This window comes from Eimeria maxima, genomic scaffold (assembly GCF_000499605.1).
Source record: "Eimeria maxima Weybridge genomic scaffold, Emw_scaff75, whole genome shotgun sequence".
In the NCBI taxonomy this organism is placed as follows: Eukaryota; Apicomplexa; class Conoidasida; order Eucoccidiorida; family Eimeriidae; genus Eimeria; species Eimeria maxima.
Window position 1 is genome coordinate 51,277 of NW_013563966.1, and position 17,614 is coordinate 68,890.

The 17,614-nt window shown below is 51.5% G+C and overlaps 4 protein-coding genes across 4 annotated transcripts; 2 read left to right on the plus strand and 2 right to left on the minus strand.

The window, feature by feature from the left end:
* Window positions 1-147: 147 nt before the first annotated feature.
* On the minus strand, window positions 148-7,874 carry EMWEY_00010940 (TBC domain-containing protein, putative; the record flags this gene model as incomplete). Its single annotated transcript, XM_013478886.1, has 10 exons — window positions 148-235; window positions 385-469; window positions 567-598; window positions 829-980; window positions 1,520-1,865; window positions 2,306-5,142; window positions 5,343-5,762; window positions 6,043-7,355; window positions 7,605-7,694; window positions 7,829-7,874. The coding sequence occupies 10 exons, from the start codon at window positions 7,872-7,874 to the stop codon at window positions 148-150; spliced, it is 5,409 nt and encodes a 1,802-aa protein (XP_013334340.1).
* A 2,207-nt stretch (window positions 7,875-10,081) lies between these two features.
* EMWEY_00010950 (hypothetical protein) lies at window positions 10,082-10,792 on the plus strand (the record flags this gene model as incomplete). The annotated part of the gene is made up of 5 exons (XM_013478887.1): window positions 10,082-10,154; window positions 10,219-10,265; window positions 10,318-10,358; window positions 10,445-10,553; window positions 10,670-10,792. 5 exons carry the CDS (start codon window positions 10,082-10,084, stop codon window positions 10,790-10,792), a joined length of 393 nt encoding a protein of 130 aa, XP_013334341.1.
* A 401-nt stretch (window positions 10,793-11,193) lies between these two features.
* Window positions 11,194-12,214, plus strand: EMWEY_00010960 (hypothetical protein; the record flags this gene model as incomplete). Its single annotated transcript, XM_013478888.1, has 3 exons — window positions 11,194-11,313; window positions 11,550-11,726; window positions 11,930-12,214. 3 exons carry the CDS (start codon window positions 11,194-11,196, stop codon window positions 12,212-12,214), a joined length of 582 nt encoding a protein of 193 aa, XP_013334342.1.
* A 565-nt stretch (window positions 12,215-12,779) lies between these two features.
* Window positions 12,780-17,334, minus strand: EMWEY_00010970 (sulfate transporter, putative; the record flags this gene model as incomplete). Its single annotated transcript, XM_013478889.1, has 11 exons — window positions 12,780-13,111; window positions 13,216-13,343; window positions 13,584-13,810; window positions 14,142-14,482; window positions 14,748-14,809; window positions 14,959-15,362; window positions 15,706-15,836; window positions 16,024-16,196; window positions 16,369-16,476; window positions 16,592-17,123; window positions 17,310-17,334. The coding sequence occupies 11 exons, from the start codon at window positions 17,332-17,334 to the stop codon at window positions 12,780-12,782; spliced, it is 2,463 nt and encodes an 820-aa protein (XP_013334343.1).
* Between the last annotated feature and the right edge of the window lie 280 nt (window positions 17,335-17,614).

Here is a 17,614-nt window from a genome sequence, read left to right on the forward strand (position 1 = left end):
AAAAATAACTCCAAAATATACAAATAAATACTTTGAGATTAGCGTGCAAGGGGCCAACCCCTTGCTCGCAGCGGCTGCTGCTGTTGCTGCTGCTACGAGCTGTGAATACACCCCAGAGAAGAGAACAGCATCGGACCCGGAGAACAATCAAACGGTGCTGCAGGCCACCAGTTCCAACAGTTCTGCTTTCTCTTCGCTCATTCGTTGGTTTGCAACCCAACGTCCGTACTGTTGACTATCGATTCTGCACAACTCCACGCACCTGCAGAAAAAGAGCAAAACGAAAAAGGGAAGCATATTAAAAGGGAAGACAAAATATACCAGAACAAACCAATAATACATGGGGAAACAAAAACGAATAATGCACATACAACAAAAGCGCACTAGGCCAAGGAAACAGAGACACCAACGACCAGCGGCAAGCGGACAAAAGCATGCAAACGACCGTAAAAAGCGAAGTGCAAATGTTCTGGCAGAAGTAAAAAAAAATGTAATGCTAAACCAAACAGTGAGAAGGAAGATATCCTTGACAGACTACACAGCCCCCAAAAATGAATACACCATACTAAGCACTGGAAATAACAATTGTTTAACTGTTCTGGAGGCCAGGCACATGAAAAACAAACAAACAGCACCAGCTATGAAGAGATATTGAGGATGTATCGCAAGTACAAAGAAACTCCCCCATAGCAGCACAAAAAAAAACACTACTTAAATCGCCAGCGCAGCATGCAGACACCTGCTTCTACTATCAATCGCCTCATGTACTGGATTATTCCTCTTTATTTATTCATAGTTTCTGTTGTAAGACCGTTTGGGTGAATTTACTTGAAGAATCGGGAGGAATCGAAGGCCCCATCCTCATCTGCTGTAGGATGCGCATGCCGATTTAAAATAGACAAACAGCCTTCAAAAGAATTGCAGAGCAGCTCTGACTCGTGGTACTTCAGAAGACCTAAGGCCACTTGGAAACAATATGCCTACAAAGTAGAACGAATGCAAAGGGAAAACTGAAAAAATAATGCAAGTTGCAAGACTGCTAAGATATATGCACACCTGTGCATACACCCCGGCATTGTATGTGGTTCATAACGAAGGGTTTCTGCCTGATTATCTTCAAGAGGAAGACAACTCAGCACAGGCAACCATCAGAATAGCAGGTGAGCAAGACAACACACACTGCAGCAGAAATCTCTATCTGCATGTACACTTTGCATGGACAGTACAATATTTATTCCTACTACAAAATATAGACAATCTAGAGTGTATACAAATATACATAAATAAACGCGCAAATACAACGCATACAACATGCATGCACATATGTGCATACAGAGACGCTGCGCATAATACATGATAAAGGGAGCACACACACTATCTGAACATATATAGATACAACGATAAGGAAAAGACATACAATATGCACGGCACATATATCCATGGGTTTAAGAAACAGCTGATATAGATATGAATATAGACACAATCAGATGCGAAATATGCACAAGGCTGTCTTGCACACCTCTCCCATGAGAAGAAGTCCATCCCAGGTGCGACAGAGAGTGGCGAAAGGAAGAGCGCGGCAGAATAGAGTTTCCATCCACCGGATGAGGTAGAGGTCAGGGATGACCTGAAGCCCCGCGAGGTGTCTGTACAGGTGGGGAAGGCGGAGGCGCAGCATTGACTCGAAGAAGTCGAACTTTAGCGCTATAGAACGCCGGTTGCAGGGGAGAGCAGGACAGAAGAAATCCAGCAAATGGAAAGCAGGCAGCAAATTCGTCAGAGCCACAAACGCCAAATCCAGAGGAAGAAAGCACAACAACATCGAAGCTAGACAATCCATGCCCCGCACATAACCCACATCAGGCCTGCAGCAAAATAACAAATGGCATAAAACATAACATTTCAAGTTTTTTGCTACACATGTTTGTTGTAAAACACCAACTCATCCAAAAAGAATCAAACGTAAAACCCGGAAACAAACAAAGGAAAAAAATGCAAACAAAACAGAAAACACGAGACAAAAACAGGCTAAACAAAACAAAAAACACACGGTAAACAACAAAGACGCAAAGCAACGGCAAGCTACGTAAATGCAACGAATTGAGCAAAAGATGCAGCAACGAAGACAAACAAACGGAACAAATACGCACGCAGCAATCCACAAAGAGTAGGGAGGCCGATGCACCGACCACCCATATGCAGACCAATCTATACACCTGATGTTTCACCGCAAGATACGTGTACTATTGCTGCGTTCTAGAGCACCTTAAGCAAATTTCATTCCTTTCCATGCATACAACAGTACCTGTACAACACATAGGCCTCCAGCAGCGCTCGGACGCCCTCTGCTATAGTCAGTTCCCCTTCTTCCCAACCCCCTCCTCCCCCTTCCTTGAACGGCTGCTGTACCGGGGGTCCCCAGGGAGCCCCCCCTAAACCCTCTTCCCCCGTAGCCGGAGCTGCCGAGGAGGAACATAGAGGCCCTGGAGAGAAGTCAGTTCTGCTGCTGCTGCTACGCTGCAGCAGCACAGGGCCGTCCCTTCCAGCAGCAGCAGAGCTGCTGTGAGGAGCATCCAGAGCACTGGCTGGGTTTTGGCGGCTGCTGTTGCCAGTGGGGCGGCCATGTGCCGCTGCATCTGTTGCACAGACAGAAGAGCAACAGCAACCCGCCTCTCCGTCCTCTCCGCTGCTCCCTTGCAGGCCCTTGCCTTCTGCTATGGGAGACCCAACTGAAATAACAGCAGCCGGGTCCCCACCTTCTCTTTCCGCCCACTGCTGCTGCTGCTGTTGCTGTTGTTTTCGCGGTTTGGGCATCGGGACGAACGTGCTGAGGGTTTTGCTGCTGGTTCCTCCTGGTCCTGGTGCTGTTGCTGTTGCAACCGCTGCTGTGGGCCCCAGAGGAGACGACAGAGCCAAAGGCTGCCCTTGGATAACAGGAGCAGTTCCCTGGCCGTTGCAGACATCTGCGGGTCTGTGCAAGGGAGACGCGGCAGGTCCTGCAGCAGCAGCGGCAGCAGAGGCGACCTCGTCTCTGAGTTCATCAAGGGAGGTGGTGAGCAGCAAGGGTCCTTCGCCGATTTTCCGGTTCATTAGGTAGGGGATGCCGCGCATTGTCACCCGCCGCAGGCCCTCTAAAGTGCTGCTGCTTCGGCTGAAAGAGGCGCCTCCATTCGCAGCCCCAAAAGGGCTCCACGGGTCTGCTGCATGAGCTGCTGGTGCTGCTGCAGGGTCCGCTACTGCTGCTTGGGCTGGTGGCAATACAGTTGCAGATGCAGGGATGGCTGCTGTAGCAGCAGCATCCGCTCGAAAGGCGTTGTGTGCAGCGGTTTGCGGTGTATGAGGAGCGTGAACAGTTGAATGGCTGCTACTTGTTGGGGGTGAGGAAGCTGCATATTGTGGGTTGTTTTGCAGCCTTCTGAGCTGCATCAGGGCCTCCCTGAGAGGAACTCCGACGTTTTGTTCGTTTCCGAGAGCAATTAGCCAGAGCTTTCCTCTTAGTTCACCCGGCAGCCCACCCAACCACAGTCGCACGAAAGCAGGCTGCGTTGCAGTGTCTGTACGCCGCCCTCTGTCTAGGCTGTAGCGACCTACCCAGGTGGTTCCCAAGTGGCTCAAATGTATGTACGCGTTGGCCTCTGTCGCCACAGCACTCCCAACCAGATTTGTCCTCTGCACCAACGCAGACAAGCTGCTGTCCTGCTGTTGCTGCTGCTGCGGCCCCCCCCACCCACCTGTTGCCGACCTGAAGGAGCTGCTGCAACCGTCTCTACGGAACACCCCTGCCCCCTTCCCGCTGTGCAGTTCGCTGCTGCAGCTCCCAACGCCTTCTTCATCCATAGACACGGCGACGCCGCCAGCAGTACCACAACCTGCTGCTCCACCAACTGGACGGCCTCTGTGACGGCTGTAGACTGCCAAGGAGGGGCTGCAGCAAGCGCCGAAGGCAGCCGGGAGAGCAGCGAGTTTCTTAACCTGTCTCGAGGCTGCCCTCCCCAAGGTTGCTGCCATCGCACCTCCTCGCTGGGCGCCTCTGCGTATGCGGCGGAGGGAGACAATGTTACTGTGAGTCCACGAAGAGGCGGAGAGAGTCTTGCGGCTGAATCGGCTGCTGCTGCTGGTGCTTGTGCTGCCTTTGTGGCTGCGATTGAGGTGTTTCAGCACCACCGACCGCGGGAGCCGCACCAAGGCGGAGGCGCTGGAAGCCGCGAAAGCGACAAAGACAGCTAAAGGAGAAGGACGAACAGGAACAGCAACAGGCACCGCCTCACAAGACCAACTAGACTCCCAGTGCGGCAGTACTTCATCTCTCCAGAGGGCGAAATTGCGCGCTGCTGCCTCCTCGCGTCTCATGCGGCTCTCCTGCAGCAGCAGCTGCCGCTTTTGGTGGCTCATCTCCTGTTGCTGCAGCAGCAAGCGCTGCTGCCGCTGCTGCTGCTGTTGCGCCACCTTCTGATGGAAAAAGCCGATCCAGCGCGTGAACGTCGAGTTCGATAAATCGGCAGCAAACAAATCCAGGCGACGCGAGACAAACTGCAAACTCACGCAGCGTGCTTCCATTTCATCGGTCAGCTCAAACTTTTTTGCTGTGCTGTACAGGCACCCTACTGTGATATCCACGAGCTCCTCTAGCGGCAGCGAACTCGGCGCCTGTTTCGTGCTGTCCTCCCCGCTACTGTTGGGGGGGCCCCACAGCAGCAGCAGGTAATCGGGAGACACCCGAATCAATCGTCGCTTCATCCGACCGTTACGGCACAGCTTCACAAAGACTGAACCTTCTATGAACAAAGAGGTGTCGATACACTCCACCGCCTCCGCCCCACTGCCCTCTTCCCCCACACACAAACACGCAGACCCTTCAGAAGCAGAATGCGGATGGGCAGTCAAAGACACCATTCCAGCAGGGCCCCCGCTGCTGCTGCTGCTGCTGCTGCTATGCCCGACACCCCCGACCAAAGGGTCAACGCCCACCCCGGCAGCGCCAGCAGCACCCACTCCTGCCACGCCGACCCTGCAGCAGCTACTGCTCCGCTGCTGCTGCACTTGCTGCTGAAGAGTGGGAGACTGACACATCTCGGAGGGGCGGGAAAGAGAGGCCGGCAAATGCCGCAGTGCCCGCGGATCATTCACGAGTCGGCTGTATACCTGAACAGAATTCATCCAAACCCTAAACCACAAAAAATGAACCGATAAGCTCCAGCGCAAGAACCCCTAAACCATTAACTCTCGCCGCCCTGCCTCAATTCCAGCAGATCCTAATGATGTCCCAGATCGTCAGTGCACCAGGCCCCGACAACCCCTAAAACCCAAAACCCTAAATCCTAACCGCTCGCAGTCTCGCTCACTCTGTCTGTGTCTGTGATGTTGAGTCGGAATTCATGGACGACGACGCGATCATACATACAGTCGACGACTCCATCAGGTAGTTGTGCACCTCCAGCTGCGACGATTTTCCTAAATTGTTCTTTTGTCATTTTGCGGCGGACTTTGGGGTTGTGGCGGTCAGTGTGCAGCATGAGAATGGCGTAGGCGAGGAAGTGAACGGTGTCGAGGTCGAGGCCCCTCTCCTTGTTGTCTCGTACATACAGCCCAGCAAACCGGTACAGCAGACGATACACCTGCTGCGCCTCCCCAGGGGGCTGGAAGCGAGACAGAAACTGCCGCAACGCCTCATCAATGGACAAACCACGATAGTCGCACAAAGAAGCAAAAGATTGAAGCACCAAAATGGAAAATGAACTGCAGTCCCCCAACACCTCCCCCACCTGCACGGGCACACCAAAAAAACACAGCGCATGGAACCTTAACATCACACGTCCACACAAGGGATATACTGCAAACAAACGTACTATGCAGCAGCAACAAGCAGCCACATCAGAGAGCAGCAGCAAGTACCCGAGCCCACAAACGACGACAGCACACTCGGGCACCACTAGGGCCGTCGGCCTACGCCTGTGCTGAGCCAGACGAGGGAAGCTGCACTAGCTAGCAGCAGCATCAGAAATAGCAGCCAGGGGGTGGGGGATGAGAATGGGAATAATATACCTTCTTCTTATCGAGTCCCGGGGTGTCGTAGAGGAAGCGTGCAACAGCAGCGGGATCTTGCGCCTCAATGAGTTTGCGCTCTCCCAGCAACTGCAGCGCTGCATGCAATCCCTCCTTGTTAAACAGCAGTACAGCCTTGTCTACTGAGGCTTTCAAGTCCGCCTGCTTTCGCAGCTCCTGCATCATCTCGCAGTGGGTGCCCCCAACGCGCGAGACGCCCCCAGGGACCCCCAGGCGAGCGCCGCCTCCCGCGGTCCATACGGCGTAGCCGCCTACGTGCCAACGGTATAGCCGAGACGGGCAAGGACTGCTGCTGCTGCTGCTGCTGCTGGGCTGCTGCATATCCAGCTGAGGCGTCGTACCGCTCCGCGGCTGGAGCGAGTCCGTCGATAAACTCATTAAGCGAGACGCGCACGGGCCGCTAAGCACCTCAGCACCTCCCACCGCACCATTAGCAGAACGCTCCATGGATGCTGCTGCTACTACTGGTGATGGGGGTGCTGCTGCTCTTTCTTCTGCCGTTGCTGATGCTGCTGCTATGCCCGAAGCAGGTTCTGCTGCCGATTCGGATTCTGATGCAAGCACTCCTGCAGGCTCTCCCGCTGCCCCTACTTCTGTTCCAGCTGTGTCTGAAGGCACAGCAGCTGCTTCAGACGGCAACTCCTCCTCTGGAAGGGGTGACTGAGGCTGCTGCTTCTGCTGAACTTTGCTGCAGCTGCTGCTGAGAAGGGGCATTGTGGCAGTTGCTGCTTCGGCAGAGCCCAAATAACTCGGGCCCGGTAGCCCACCGGAGATGGCCGCAGGTTCGCCACCGCTTTCAGCACTCCCTGCAGCACCTGCAGCTGCTGCTCCAGGTGCCTTGACAGCAGCTCCCCCCGCAGAATAATTTGCAGCACCTTCTGTTGCTACCACTGTTACTCCTGATGCAGCTGCACACTCAACTCCACCACCCAGAGGCTCGGATAAAGCAATGGGATCGGGAACATGGGTGCGGCTGCTAGTTGCAGCTTTCAGCTTCCCTTGTAGCCAAATGGGAGAGCCAGCAGCGGCAGCAGCGGCCGCAGCAGCAGGTGGGCCTTGTGCACCTTCTACACAAAGCGCTGCAGAAGGTGCTGTGCTAGCTGCAACACTGGCGGGAACTGAGAACTGCCGCTCCTCTGGGCTTTCTGTGCGTCTGCTGGTGGAGCGGTTGCTGCTGCTGCTGCTTCTGCTGCCGCTGCTGCTGGGGATGCTGGGGACGTTCTTGCCGTTGTTCTCGTCTTCACTGCTGTCGCTCAAACCACTGCTGCAGCTGCTGAATTCGTCTTCGTTCGCTGCTGGAGAGCAGGGAACAGAAGTTGTGGCCGCAGCGTGCTGGGCAGCAGCTGCGGCAAACAATCGGTCATAAGGAAAGGCGGCTGTACAATCGGTCGCAGCTTTCGAGTGCTCAGAGGAACAGCTCCCGCTGCAGCTGCAGTAGCTACCACAGCTCCCCCTCCTGCTGCTCCTGCTGCTGCCCCTGCTGTTGCTTCTACTGCTGCTCCTGCTGCTGCTGCACGTTGCCGCTACCGACGGCAGAGCACGCCCTCGCCTCTCTGGTATCGACAAAGCCTGCTGCGGTATCATGGCCTTGTGCGTTGCATGCGAAGCGGTGCTAAAACCTCTTCCCTGGGCTGTATATACAGCACCCGTAAGTGCAGTAGACGGCGCAGAGGAGCAGAGGCGAGGCCTCGGATCTTCTTTTGAACGCCGCAGAATCCTAGGGGCCGATAACTGTTAGATACGTCGAATACTAACTCAAACGAACCTCTGAAAGGGTACTTCGGCGCGCTATACGGGTTCCTGGCACGCATTCAAGAGGTGCAATTGGCGCGGGTTGAAAAGAGGAAACGAGGTGTGGGGCGGGCGCAGGTTCGGCCGTCTATACACCCCATTTCAGAAGATCAAGAGAAGGAATTTGTGAAAGCGGGAGATCAGAAGCAAAAAACAAAAAAGACAAGTCCCGCAGAGAACAGATGAGCTCTGTTCCGGCCAACGCCTCCCGTCCTGCTTGGTGGACTTGGGAAACTCGGGCTTTCGAGAAGACAGCGCATCAAGGGGAGAATCGAAAAGAGCAAAAGGTGCGGTATTAAACCAATTCGATCCGTCTATCATCGACCGCTGCAAACCACGGAAGACATTCCCTAGAACCCTGGCGGCGCACCGAGGCGCCAGGGGTCCGTCAGCCCGCGATATAGAATGCGAAAGGCCTCGAAACGCAGCACAAACTGCAGGTTAAAAGCTTTGCTCCCAAGAAAAAGAATTAGGAAAACAATAAAAGAGCACTAAAAGATCCTCCATCCAGTTTATTAGCCAGTTCAGGACCTCCTGTGGTGCGCCTGCATGTACGTACAATAAAAAGGCGTGGACGTCCTTGCACTTTAAACCTGCAGCAAAAAAAGAACAAATTCTGCTTCAACTACCTCAAGTGTGAAGTTTAATGATTTTCAAAACACCTGCAACGATAATATACGAACGAAGTGGGAACCGCCGAGTTCTGGTTCCTAGAGGTTTCTTGCAGTACAGAACAGCCGGAGGCCACAAGGATACGTTAAAGGCCCAAAATAAATGCAAATAACGAATTGAATTCAATCTTGAATTTAACTGCAGTGCAAACCCCCACTGGCATACAGAAAGGAAGGGAAATTCGCCAAAAACGATGAAGTGATTGTGAAAGTTGATTGTATTATAGGCTTAGATTGGTAATATGTTTTTTGTGATTTGCACGGCTTTAATGGCTAGCATTATTTGAATGAATTACATGATTCGGATGATCAGCGGAATGATTTGCATGGTCGCTGCGATGCGAATGGTTAGGTTACTATGCTGCGGTTTGTTAATACGAGTTAAATAGCTGGGATGATCATCTGAATTTTGGTATGATTTGAATTGTAAGCATGATTTGAAAGATTCGTAGTATGGGCTGGATGATTTGTATGAAATTCACGAATAATATGATGTTCATTACTAGCGGGAATTCCACGGTTAGTATTTTTTGTTTGGTCTGCAGTTGATCTGGATGGCCAGTACTTTCGTTTGAGTTGTTAGTATGATTTAGAAGATGAGTATTTGTTTACCTCTGATTTGGGAGCAGGCGCAAGATATACAGTCGGAGTTCATCATATTTTTCTTTCACATGTCGTTAAATGCTCATTGTCCGCCGGTCGGTTGCTTCCCTTGCCTGCTCTTCCGCTTTGGGCTTCAGGTGCTCCTGGGATGAACGACCGTAGCTCCCCATTGGCTGCATAAAGGCACGAGAGAAGAGAAGGAGCCTGTAGCTAAAGCGTCTTTAGATGGATATAAACCACCTAGGTGTGATGTAACGACGAATAGCTGCAATGCAATCGCCGGTAGCGATAAAATCTTGATGTGGTGCAACAATCACGAACTGTGCTTCAATTAGGATAGTTTCAGTGCAGCAATAGCCAGCCGTCGCCTGCAAAACTCTAACAGCTAAATGTAATGCAATAACATCCAACAGTAATCTCTAGTGTAATGAGTCCTAGCCACTCGCCTCGCTACTGCATCCCGCCGCGGCTGGCATTCTTTTTGCTTGAGTTTCATCGCAAAAGTCGTATATCGCGACCTCCCCTGGTATATGGCTCTTTGGGGGATTCTGTTTTGTTTGGTTTGGTCCCTAAAGCTTCCTTGATTGCACTTTGGAGGAGGAATGGTTCAGTGCTCCAAGAGCAATCTGGGCGGATCGATCGGAAGCACAGAAACGTGTCGAGGCAACAAAGAGCTCATACTTCACGAATTAGAACACATTATGACTATGTTGTGCATCTCCAAATATTGCGGGAGATAGCTTTTGTTCAACATCTAACCGAAGCTGCACTCACTGCCGTTTACAGTCCAATAGTATACAGTGTAAATGACGAATCTGCAAATTGGTTCCAGTTCGAACTTCAGATATACCGATATCTAGCTGTCTTAGTTTCCATCCTCTCTGTTTACTCCCCTACAGAAATCCATGGCTATACAGATCAGATGCTTGTCCCGGGCTACGCTATGCTCCGCAATGAATTGTCTGTTCGTCCTGCACTTCCTGTTGTTGCTGAGGCTTCCGGTCTTGCAAGCAAAGAGCACAGCGGGTATATTTTTTTGTTCTTAGACAAAAAGTTTCAACTAGTCGAGTAACTCAAACTTGGCCTTTAGGAAGTGTTCAGGGAGTGTTTGGAACTTGGAAGGAGAAGCTAATGCTCGTACGTGTGACGCCAGAAGTTCGCGTTTGCTCTCTCAACTCGTTGAATTCAGCAATGCACAAGTGGTTATGGCTTGCATATCATAGACTCATCGTAAGCCCCATGCAGAACACTCGAAGACCTCTCTAATTCAGGGGCAGAAAACAGAATAGACAGCGATAACTGTGTAAAATCAACAGGTTCGGCAACCCGTTGTTAGCTGGAAACACGATCTTTAAGAGCAACCGCGACGCGCCACACACGAAGCTCGTGATTCAGCAGCAATGCGAAAACAGAAACACATGCCAAGTATGTAAAATACGATTTGGCTTGAAAGCCCTTCTGGCCTTAAGGTTGCAGAGTAATATATATAATACAATAATACAACAACGGTTGAGGCAAAGCAAACGACGAATTTCTTTCAGGTGCTCGTCGATCCAGCAACGTTTGGCATATTGAAATCATTTGGCACAACGGAGCCAACACTCGCCGTTACTTTTGCATGCTTGCCATCTGGGCCGAAGGGTGTTTTAAGACAAGGCAAGTAATGAAAGAAAAGAATGCACAGATTTCGCCAACATATCAAAGCAGCTGCAGCGGACACATTCCAAGCAACGCCCATTACGCAGGGAGCATGGAATGTCATGATAACGAGCGGTTAGCAGTCTTTTTCAACCATATGGGACACAAAGGGCAAAACACAAACGTCAACAGCAAAAGAACAAGCCGACGTTACACAGCTGCGGAGGTCTTACGTGCATCTCCTTGACATGCAAGCACTTGTTTGAACTACACAATCTCACCAGCAATAAAACCACACATTCCTTGTGCAGAGATGCGGAGTGCAAAAATCCCATGCAGGTTCAAGTTCCGCTGTACACGCTGGAGGCTGCTGAAAACAGGTGGGGCTGCCAGACAAAACAGATCACAGGAGTCAACTAAATATACAATGGGGAATCTCAGATGCTCAGACGACGAAAAATGCACATTTTTTATCGCTCGGCCCCACGAAATTGTGCTGTGTACATCCAATACCTATGTAAATCCGCAAAGGGCTGCAGGCGCGGTGGTGAGTTGAAACTTCTTCCGCAAAACTACGAGAATGCAGCATGCTCTGGCTCATAAATACCACAGATATACGTCAAAGCTTTCAAAGGTCTGCATCGTCGCGCTTCAAACGAATCGCATGTTCCAAGCCTTTTCATTGCAGCCTTCGGTTCTGCTACCAGACTGTTCAAGTTGCACCCGAGTCAGTCTGCTGAGGGATGAAATCGTTGTCTTTGCAGTGCTTACCTCTGTTTGCAGACGTGCAGAGCGTCTGTGAACGGCACCAACTGCTGCGGGAGGCGCGAAACGTCAGAAATGCAGAGTGAGAACGACGCCTCAACTGACCCAGCTCAGATTCATGACATCGGGTTATTCTCCAGAGATGCCGCTGAGCAGTGCGCTGCAGCGGGATGCGATTTCTTTGTACTGTCGACAGTAAATATGTACGCATGTCCAAATTAACAATGTGAAACATGTGAAAACCCTCAAACAATTCCCCTCACCCTCCAGTATCCCCGGTGCGGCGTCAGACTTCGTAAACCACGTGTGGCTCTGCGAAGGCAGTCCTATCTATGTAGGACTCGTTTCAGTGCTGAATTCACGAGGAAATGTAAATGGCATATCTGATGTTCCTACAGGTTCCCTTCGACGGATTTGTGTTGGGCGAAAGAAGAGGGGCAAACCTGGCCGGTGAGGCGTCGCTAACCACTGCGATTTACCGTGCTCTACAGCTTTATCACGACATATTCAGTTGTCAATGGGCATATGCAAAGCGGTGCACTCGCCGATTAGAGAAGCAAGTGCCTCCCTATAGGAGCCCAGCTACTTTCATGATACATGAGCATTGCAGTTTTTGGCGAAACGCCCTACGTTTCAATAATTTTAAAGGCGTCAAAACTGCAAGTGCTAAAAGCAGCAATTGAAACGCCTATGCTTGCACATGTGCCTGTGCAAACCAAACAATTTAATCTGCACGTTTCTAGTTGAAACACGCGAGATCCGGGCTTGTAAGCATCCAAGAAGAGTGCGTTGGACACGCGCCCCATGAGATACGCTGACACAGCTACATATACCGCCACCTGCAGCATCTTCCAGCATACAGGCCGAGCAAATTGTTGAAACAATTGCAAAAGAATGACAGGCACACTCCACACGAGAAGCAGAATCATGAAAGGCGAAGAGGAGGTGGGTCATTACCAGAACCGAAGTGCGCCAGGCCCGCGTAGTATTTGTACTGCGCTTCCAGCTTGCAGTGGCTTTCCTTTGAAATAGTCACCGAACGTGAAGTGCTTTTGTCTAAAATTCGCAGAACAACGATTCTGCACTTCGATCTTCTTGCATGCAACAAAACTGCACTGGTCTACCGATGGAACAACGGGAAATGGCTGCGGGTTGTCAGCCGTTCCCCACAACTTTGCTACTCGAAAACAAAAAAAACAACGTACAGATTTGCGCGTAAACGAAATCTCTCCACCTTGCGAGCTGGGATTAGGGTCTAGGGGTTGGGTCGCCAGCGTCGTTAAGGAGTTGCTGCGTGACCTGCAATTCATGCGTTGAACTTATCGGGCTGAGAACAGCATCTTGACAATTTTCTTGCTGTCGGTCATCGTCTTGCTGAGTTCCTTGCTGTATATGCAACTGCTCGGGATTCTGGCCTTCGTCTTCTTGCGCGGTGGCGCAGACCGTCCAACGCACTGCCTGCCCACTGCCTGTTATTTCCGTCACAACCCGCAGGCCGTCCGCTGATCGCGCGCTCAGACCGTCCCAGAGAATGGATGTGTGATGCCCGCCCAGCATGCCTATACCGTCGGCAGTCTCCGCTGCAAGAGGGAAACAGAAAAGAGAGGCAGACGCATGCTGGCGTGAGCACTGCAGCAGCAACGCGGACACCCCCATTATAAATCCGTCTATCCAACGCCCTTACCGTCCATGTCTTGAAGGCTTGTCAGGCTCTGAGACCGCGTGGATCGCCGTCTGAATGCCGCGTGTGTTTTCTTCTTTTCTCCCAAGTTCAGCATCACTTCGCTCTGCGACGTCTGCGCACCCTTAAGGCTGCGTGCAAACACAACCAACAAAATTTGACGGTGATATCCTACGGGGGACCCGTCAGACAGACACGCCAGTAATGTTTGTCAGGAAACAAAGACACATAAGGGACGTCGAGTCACTTCCGCATGCGAGCACACACTGTCACAATGCAGGTTCCTCCGGCAATTGCCCCTAATGGAAACTCATCTGTTGTGTCCAGCGGCTGGTGAGCGTGCAGAGGGAGAGATAACCACCAGAACTCACCATGCCATGTTCGTTCCAAAGAATGGCAACGCCCTGGGCCTGAAGGACCTGTTGCCTCCACCTCCCTTCCGTCTGTCTGGTCCCATAGGGTGTACATCCACCGGGCGCAAAGCAACGACAGGGGGAGGCGCTTTGGGCGTCAGGCTGCCAGCAGGAGTCAACGCACCCCCGTGCTGCGAGCAGGCGGGGCTCCACGCGTGTGGCGCAGCTGCATCTGATGCTTCTTTCTGAATTCACGGATACGAAAACCCGACAAACAGAAAACAAAAAAAACTGGCGACAGCACCAACCTATTGGTTACACCGTAGACGGCTCCCATCCCCTAAACTCGTACCACGATGCTGACCAAAAGAAAACACCTAAACTAAATCTCCGAACGACCTAAATAAATAACAATTTGCGTTATCATCAACACCCCCAGAATGACAGGGGAGACGAGAAGAATGAAGCAGGCCATCAACATGCACAGGCGTGAAGCCTGTCATCCTATTCATATACTCCACGATACTCCTTACGAAACAGCAGCAATGCATTCCTCTCTCTTCATATGTTCCTCACCGAATTGTCTCCCAGAGCCATTCGTCTGTTAGCCCAGAAGACAGCATCGGGAATCGACAGAAAGCAATGCTCAGGCGGTAGCACGTCATAGAAAGCTGCCTTCTGCAGGAAATCCCTCATGGGGCCTTTCCAGTTGGCGAACAGTAGCAACACTCCCCGATCTCCCAACGTTTTAACCAGTCTCTCTAACATGCGGATGGCTGTCACGTCCAAATCATTTATCGAGGAGCCATCAACAATCACCACGCGGGTTGAAGGCAACAAAGACTGTAATACGCGAGACTCAAAGAAGTCACTGTTGCTGAAGTTCAGAGACGCGTCAAAACGCAAAATGCGGATGCCTGAAACACATGCAAAACAGGGACAAACGAGAAACGAACGCGAGCGTGGGTTGTGGTGTTCGTAAACACAAAATAGGGGCGAACCTCTGCCTGAGGACCTTGCAATAAACATGGAAGACAACGGTTCTCTGCTGTTTCTGGGAAGTCACAGTGGGGAAAGGAGGCAGTCGGACGACGATGAATGACCGTGATTCATGCTGTATGTTCATGGGTATAGGGTTAAGGTCTAGAGTTTCGGGGGTTAAAACACCTAATAAAAGCGTACCTTCCTCCTCCACTGCCATAGGAAAACGCTTGATGTTTCTGTATATGAAAGTCTTTGGGAGTCTACCGAGAATCGCGCAGGCCGGCCTTGCAGTTTTTCGCAGCAGCCAGAGAAGGGACAGGAGAATGGAGGCCAGAATACCTTCCATAGCGCCAAATATAATTGTAATTAAAAAGCAAACGAGCCACAGCAGTACATCCAATCCGCCTACAATACCACACGCGTGGGCATAACAAGCAGGAAGGCAACGGATGTCTGTGAACCGCTGAATCCGTTGCCGGGTGCACAGAAGGCAACCAACAACGAATAAATGTCCTCACCGATCTTTGCCAAACGAATGCACTCCTTGAAGTCCAGCATCCCATACACCCCAAACAGGACGACGGCGGCGAGCACAGCATTGGGCAAAGCGTACAGCAGCGGCGTCATGAACGACAGTGTGAAAACCAGCACCAGGGCGTTGGATATTTGGTGCAACTGCGTTAAACCCCCAGTAGAAGCAACGACGCAAGTTCGTGACAGGGACGTTGCGTTAGGAAAACACTGAAAGCAAGATCCAAGGAAGTTGCAAGCGCCTAGTGCCACCAACTCCTGTTCCGGACGAATGCTGTACGTCTGCATGCAAGCGGGCAAAAAAATGCACTAAATATGTAGCTCTAAATCTGCCAAAAAATACAACTAAATTTAACATTTTACTGGCCCAAATCACCCCCAAATTCCATATAGCGACATTCGTTGCCTACACATAAATATGTATACGTATATATTTGCACTTTATTTTGTGCACACAAGTACCACATGCGGTGGAGTGGCAACAGACACAAGCCATACACAAACTGCCAACTCGCCGCTTGTTTTTAGCCAGGAGTTCAAAGGGTCGATATGTACTGAACTTGAATTGTTCATGTTTTATTTGAATGGTTCTGGCAGTCAAGGTATAGCGCAGGGTGCTATGCACCTTCTTCTGCTGTGTGATGGTCTTGGCAATGGAAATGTGAATGACAAAAAACATAGCAGTTAGCGCTAGCGCCTCCCGTAACATCATCAAACACACGTTCCGCTGCACCACCACAGGATCGCCACCTTCCGCTGCACAAAGAAATCCAAAAGGAACAGCCACACAAAGTGGATAAACCTTCACAAGCCCACTGGTAAGACTCAGCAGTGGTGGAACACGCTCGAACAAAAAAAGGAATACGAGACATTCTCCCTCTCATATTTCCTGCTTTCCCGCACTGGTATGCTTTGAACCGTGTGAATTAGTGTGAACCCCCACTGATGACAGCAAACGAAGTTGAAAAGCGGGGAGCTGCCGGGGAGGGAAAGCCTCTAGGGATGGCCCCAATAACCTTGATCCCCGCCGACTCCTCCAGGCCCAGTCCAGCAGACAAGGCCGTGAAAATAATTACGACCAGGAGAGGGCCCGGCAAAGGAATGCACTTGAAGTACCTGCAGGACGCGTACAGACACTGAGACCCAAGGAACCGATCCGTGGACACGGTAGCAAAGGGTGCAGCAGCGCGGCACACGCAAGACAATCATTCCCTCATGTGGGCAGCAAAGGGTAAGCCCAAAAGCCCGAGGGGACAACGAGACCGTTAGGGGAGACGTCGCGACGCACTTTCGGTTCAAAATTTTGCACAGGGCGAGGACACACAGGGAGGCGACACAAATGCCGACGGAAGCCCAATTGGCTTCTTGGATGTGGGTGGCGCAGTACCACCACTGTCTGTACACCGCGCACAAGACGTCCCTTCTCATCAGTGTTCCAAACCCTCACTCCTTGCAGCGTGAAGCTGCGGGTGCTAGTGGCGCTGGGCCCACCTAGACCTCCCTGCACCTACCTGAGCAGTTTGAAATCTGCGTCCTCCACTGCAGCAGGAATACTGAGGCCCAAGGCGTGTTTGAGTTGCGAGGTGCCGATGAGGAATGCGCTGGCAGTGGAGAAACCAGAGAGCACAGGGACAGCCAAGAGATCTGCAAGAAGACCCGCTTGCAGGACCCGCATGAGGAGGAACACGAGACCGACGCAAACAGACATGCCAACAGAAATCGCGATTCTGTTATCCTGCAGCAAGGACGCATTCAAATCCGCTGTAGCTTCCAAGACCGCACGCGCCTCCGACGACGTCTTGGAGTCCACAGCCAAAGCCCGAGCCAGCGCAATGTCCTCCAGCCGCTCTCTCTCCCCTATGATTCGTGTCACCGATTCCCCCAACAGCAAATCTTCAATCGCCGAAACCCCCACCGCCACATGTCGGCCTGTACCAAACACCATGTACACTAAAGGGTAGACGAAATTCACATACAAACCCATTTGAGGAGGCAACCGCGCCAACAGCGCATAAGACATTCCCTGGGGAATCGCCATCACTCCTGAATGCGCACACAGAACGCCAAAACCACGAACAGAGGAGCCGTCACATTTCCTCCCGCTATGCATTCCTGGCTCCTCTGCCCCCGCCCAGCTGATGTCCAACAGAACAGAATTCAAACAAACGCAGGAACTGATAAAAACAGAAGCAGATGATAGCTGATATAACCACAAGCAGCATCGCCCACTGATTGGTTGCTGGCCAGTGCACATTACAGATACCAACTCTTCGACTGCTCAACGCAATAGCGCGTCCGCCTCTGCGCATCCTTCTGCAGGAAACATACCTTCCGAAATTCCTGCAAAAACGTCTGGCAGCAGATAATTCCACTTGTACGTCCGCAGCACTTCATGCAACGGAACGGCAGACTGCACAAAGCCGAGGATGGAGAAGCTGCGGGCCTTTACCCACAGCCAACTAAAAGGGCTGTTCCGTTCCTCTGGAGTAGAAAAATCCTGAAATAGAATACATATATATATATATATATATATA